Source organism: Glandiceps talaboti, chromosome 11 (genome assembly GCF_964340395.1).
Source record: "Glandiceps talaboti chromosome 11, keGlaTala1.1, whole genome shotgun sequence".
NCBI classification, from domain to species: Eukaryota; Metazoa; Hemichordata; class Enteropneusta; family Spengelidae; genus Glandiceps; species Glandiceps talaboti.
The window spans coordinates 2,720,441-2,726,440 of NC_135559.1; the positions used below are offsets into that span (position 1 = coordinate 2,720,441).

Consider the following 6,000-nt stretch of genomic DNA (forward strand, 5'->3'; position numbering starts at 1 on the left):
GAAGGTTAATTGCTGCTATGTCTAAAAGACCATGTCGAACATTGAGTAACAACATGACCTCGGTATGAATGGACCATTGTTGCAAATAATTTTATACATTGTATCTAGCAATTAGCACCTATATTGCAACTGTAGGCAAGGGAAGAGAGGTCTTGTTACTATCCACTACACACTGGGTTTTACAATAGCTTTTTCTGTACGTTTTGTAAAATTGAACAATACTGAAATTCCTATCATATCTTATAGTTCTGACAACAAATCTTGTACCTAGGAAAATCCTACGCAAAATTGACAACTGGGAAGGAGAGAGAGAGAGAGAGAGAGAGAGAGAGAGAGAGAGAGAGAGAGAGAGAGAGAGAGAGAGAGAGAGAGAGAGAGAGACAGACAGACAGACAGACAGACAGACAGACAGACAGAGACACAGACAGAGACAGCGAGACAGACGGACGGACGGACAGATAGGTAGAGGCAGACAGACATAGACATGAAGACTAGACTGTATGGAAAAAGGATTTACAAAAGATGCGGCGAAGAGAGAAGTATCACTGTATGGGGATAACTTGCGTGTAAACATGTGTGCATCTTGCATTATAACAAAAGCATGGTCATTGTACGGGATTAAAGTTTAATTGTTTTTAAAAAAACGGTTGAAATAGTAAAGTTAATATGCAATTGTTGATACAGTACATTTGTCCCAGTGTTCGTCTTTCTAATCAAACCGCCTAATAAGAATATTCCAACTAATGATAATCAATTGACCATTCAAAGAAAAGGCACTTGCGCGAGTTTCTCCAACTTTGAGAAAATTATTTGAGATATTATGTCATTTCTATGGAAACTTTAAAGCTATGAAATGTTGCCATCACCTCTTTACTGTCTGCACCTAACACCCACTTTTCGTCTCGTATTCCATGTAAATTTACCTTATAATGTGTATATACTTTTCTACTACGACATTTCGTTCTACTGCTACAGAATGAACCCTTTCAGTGCCTCATACCACAAATATGCAGACAGTTTCCCCTTGTCATTATTCAAGTGACGATACTTTTTCTAATTTTACAGTGCTTTTAGTCTATTATATACTCAGCTCTGGGTTTCTTCCGTGTGTTCCTGCATAATAATTGCGAAGGACAGGCGCCTTTTCTTCGACTAAAAGTGCATATACTTTAAACGGAAGGAAACATATTACAACTGTTGAATTGAATGCACTGCCTTGGAAAAGCTAAATATAACTTCAAGGTGAGATTTCTTGAAAAGTCAAGACGAGTTAATGATTAGGCCAAAAAAAAAACTGTTTCTGGTCAGGACAGGTTGTCTAAAATGAGTTCTCATTTGCTTGTTCATGATTGGTTCGGCAGTTGTCACGTTCACTGAAGTATGGGGGAAGACGGTTATTTTGTGTTTCTCCCTCGGATCTGCAGACTGCATGGGCTGGACAAACACAAAAAAAGACCGACGCGAGGGTATTTAAGTGATGCCCGCGCTGACCAGAAACAATTCTTTATTTTGGCCTTGTACAACTGAAATCAAAGACTTGTCGAGACTTGTCGAGGTCTGTTAACTAAAAAGTAAACGTTTCTCGCATTAATACCAGTGCCGCTATGAAGGGAAATATATCACTGAGGGTGAAGTACGTGAATTGAATCTATAAACGGAGAAAGTGTCTGGAAGAGAGAGAAACCGGATTTTGTACCGTTTGTATTTGTCACGGACTGACGGTATTTGAAGAGTCTCGCATAATCGTGCATGGCCAGCCCGACTTCTTCTTTCATCTACAACACTATGATTTTGACCCCCAAAACTACCACGTTTTGCACGATCTTTTGGGAAAGGGCAGTCATTTAAGCTTCCCACAACAGATTGACAATTTTAGTTTGGATAGTACATATTGCGCTAGCCTATGGAATATGATATGAAACTAACATTTGCATGCATCTGGGATGTCTCTAACCTTGAAGACACGTAACACTATGACATTTCTAAAAAGCAACAACAAAATGGTAAAATTCGTATATTTTAACGTGCAACATACATAACCACGGCGTCACTGAAAGTAACGAATGTCTATAAATGCGAATATCCGACGCTATCTTCCATTTTGAAGGATTCTAGCCATCCTGCAAATAGTCTTTTTAACATTTTACGCTCTGGTCGACGTTATCGCAGCATTAAGACATCGTCTGAACGTTTTAGGAAGAGTTTTTATCCCTCTGTAATCCGAATTTTAAACCAGTCATGATCATTCATATTAATGTTTATTTAGATAATGTTCAGCCACTTTTATTTCCATTTACACTTTTAATATGGGGCGCTCGTGAAAAGTCATTTTCCAATGTTTTTTTTTAAACACATGGCAATAAAGTATCTGTATCTGTATCAATATCTGTATCTGTATCTGTATCTGTATCTGTATCTGTATCTGTATCTGTATCTGTATCTGTATCTCTAACTTAGAGTCTAAGCATGTATGTATAGTGAGAACTAATACATCCATGGTCAAAGACACAGACAAAGAAGAAAGTCTGTGTTTAAGACTATAAGTAAGACTAATTGTTGACCAATATGGGGTGTTTTGAGAACAGAAGGTGAACACGTGTTCTTATAAAACAAAATATCTTTCTATGTAATTTCCAATAGCAGTTATCAATATTCCTATCGATCTTGTTATGTATTATTGGCTGTGGGTGGGAATCTCCCCATGTTGACATCGTAAGGCGTCACACATTGAGTTAAGTTGGATGGTTTTTTTTATTATCTCAAGGTTAAAACCTTCGCTATTCAGTGACAGAGACTACCTACATTTACCTGTCAATACCCATTATACTATTGAAATGACTAGTGACGTAATGTCGCGAGGAACGCAAGGACGCACGGAAAGTAGGGGGGAGAAGGCCAGAATCGGGAACGAGGTCACCATATCTGTTCGTAATCTTGCCATCGATAATCCTCTATTGCGTAATGAAAACTGTGGGACACAAGTATGATTCAGGGGATTCAATATTCAGTTGCTTTATCAAAAGCTGCAGACGACGAATATCCTGCAAGTTGTATTCGGTTCAAGTGGTATGTTCCCTATGGGTGATTGCCAATTGACCCGGGAACGAGGTCAATGTAAAGTAGTGAGAGGTCACCCTGGACGGATCACCTTACGTTTCATTCGCGGATTCTGATTTGATTCGCATTTTTTAGATGGAAGGTTTGCTGCTGTGATATATAATGTATAGACGTTTGGGCGGATGGGAATTTAAAGCCTTTTTTAACAAGCAGACTGTGTGCATCCAGTTGACAATGCCCGGCACAGTACAATTAACTGGGAGACCTTTGAATACCGTTTTATTGAATACACACACACATACAGAGAGACATTATATGAAAATAAAGGGCAGAAATATCAAAGGTTTATCCCGAGTATAGAAACACTAGTGTCATCCTAAAATATGTACATGTAACTAGAAATTAAAACGCGGGAAGCGAGCAGACGAACAACACACCTATTGTTTAAGCTCACCGTGTGATATCAATGGCATTAATACTTGGCAATCATTGGCCTTCAGAAACGGGACAGTTCGGAATCTGCAGGATATTCCTCATTGTTCAAAGTTTGCAAATGTTGGAAACTTCAATTGCATGTTGAATAGACGAACGGAAGAAAACAGGAAATGTTTACAAGATTCTAGATAAGATATAGATAAGCTTAGACAACGACTGGAATGTCAAGTATTGTGAACTGTGCACCACATCCAGACAAGCTTCGTGTGTTTTCTACTCTCTGACTTTTTAGAAGGCCCACGATTTACGTTAACGTTAACTAAAAATATAACTATTGCGTTAAAATTATTAGAAAATCTATGACTCGTCGTTAAAAAATTATCACCAAGACAACATGTTGAATAGACGAACGGAAGAAAACAGGAAATGTTTACAAGATTCTAGATAAGATATAGATAAGCTTAGACAACGACTGGAATGTCAAGTATTGTGAACTGTGCACCACATCCAGACAAGCTTCGTGTGTTTTCTACTCTCTGACTTTTTAGAAGGCCCATGATTTACGTTAACGTTAACTAAAAATATAACTATTGCGTTAAAATTATTAGAAAATCTATGACTCGTCGTTAAAAAATTATCACCAAGACAACACAATTCTCCCCTGGAACGAGGACGAACCGCATCCTTGGTGACAGCCGTTGCTAGGGGACAAGGAGTTATCACGCACAGTGGCGAGATGATAGTTGGAAAATTAACTATTAAATATTTTGATGACAACTCATATCAGGCAAGTGTGTCAGAGAACAACTTTAGCCCTCAACTCAATTGACCTATGATCAAGTGTCTGTAAAACTCAACTCATCAAGTTACTTTCTGTAACTTTCGACACAAATGATGACGTCTTCCCGAATCATCATCCATCAGGGAAAATTGTCGAATATTAAATGTGTACTTTGGCATATTTATTTTATCACCAGAGGTACTATTGGGCAGTTCTGGTACACAAGTACGGGTTTTCGGCTAAAAGTACATTGCGTAGACGCGGGGGATACGACAACGCGCATTAAACATTCCAGCCGATGGGCCTCGAACATTGAATCTTGTGTGCCATGTCGACATACTTGTATGTAACGAAGTGTATGTACAGAGGCATATAAATACAAATGCATACCGATCTCACTATGTAACACCAACGGACTGGAAAAGGTCTGTATTTGTGATACAAGCAAATGTAAACACACCCTACCTGCACTTGGACAAGGGTCTCCCCCGTCTGCCACCTGTCTCATAGTATCAAAGCTTGTGCTGTCATCATCGGCTTGGTGACGGTGGTGTCCTCGATGAAGGTTGTGGTGTCTCTGGTGTCGGAGACGATGGTGATTTTGTAAATGCTGACTCGCCGTCTCACTGGTTTCGTGTCCTTGCAGAGTAGCCGCTGCGAAAAGAAATAACAGAAGTTGTAAACAAAACCAGCGTGTGGTCACGACACCGTGCATGATGATGTGTCTTCGGTGTAAAGTGGTTGTGGGTCGCAGCAGCCAGACAGACCAGCAGCTCTTGAGTGAAGACGGTGCTTTATGTGCGGGCGTACTGCTGTTCGACTACAAGTGCACAATAAACAAACCAGAAGACAAATGCTAGTTTTATATCATCGTGACGTGGCGTCACGTGGGATCGAATTAACACCTTTTAGGCTTCCCGCGAAAATGTTGACCTGTTTGAGTTTCATGCCCAGGGCTTCCTCCCCTCACAGACCCTACACGTGTTGGGTCTATGCCGTAACCTATGATACATACACGTGCTGACATGAACATATATCTGTCGACCCCAAATTGAACACAGAACATATTGGCACACAATGTTTTATACTGCAACCGTGTGCTTGAAACCATGGTATGTTTGTATCTCGGAACTTATTACCGTTGTAAAAGTCGTAGCGTTGTCAAGGCAACTGACTGCGAAACCAATATATGAGTTGACCATGGGAAAAGTTGGTTTGGGGACGAAATTGAAGTGACTTATATATTCGATTACATGTATATGATAGATAAGCAGATGGTGACACAGCAAACATGAGTCAAGTCCCACTCTACCTATCTGAAATCGTGTATGACTGGCCTGCAATAATAGAGTTAAATGATGATATAATAGATCTGTGCATACAGACTGATAATACCTATCGTTTGTACCACACTTTACTGATAATGTATGTATGTCTGTCTGGAGGTTGCCAGCCACTGCGGGTCGCTGTTAGTCTTGCTGCTAGACGTTCGGGCTTTCTTTCGATACTATAAGCGAACGAAGTTCGCAGTGAGGGCTTGGGTGTTCCATCCTCGATAGCGATGTTCGGGCGTGTGTTGTATTCTATCGGAAGAACATCCGAGGTCTAGCAGATAGACTAGGTCGCTGTGAGCCTGGAAGTGTAACTATTGTGCGGGGTGTGGGCCACTGCGGGTCGCTGTGGGCCTGGGAGTGTAACTATTGTGTACAGGTTTTGGGCCACTGTGG

General features: G+C 40.3%; 1 protein-coding gene across 2 annotated transcripts in view; it reads right to left on the reverse strand.

Annotated features, from left to right (window-relative positions):
• The window catches only part of LOC144442281 (bone morphogenetic protein 1 homolog), a 28,439-nt gene extending 23,367 nt beyond the window's left edge, over window positions 1-5,072 (reverse strand). For both annotated transcript variants that reach the window (XM_078131584.1, XM_078131583.1), the window contains exon 1: window positions 4,739-5,072. In XM_078131584.1, the coding sequence (XP_077987710.1) occupies window positions 4,739-4,988 (250 nt within the window). In that variant the 5' untranslated portion in view covers window positions 4,989-5,072. The remainder of the gene's footprint in view (window positions 1-4,738) is intronic.
• Between the last annotated feature and the right edge of the window lie 928 nt (window positions 5,073-6,000).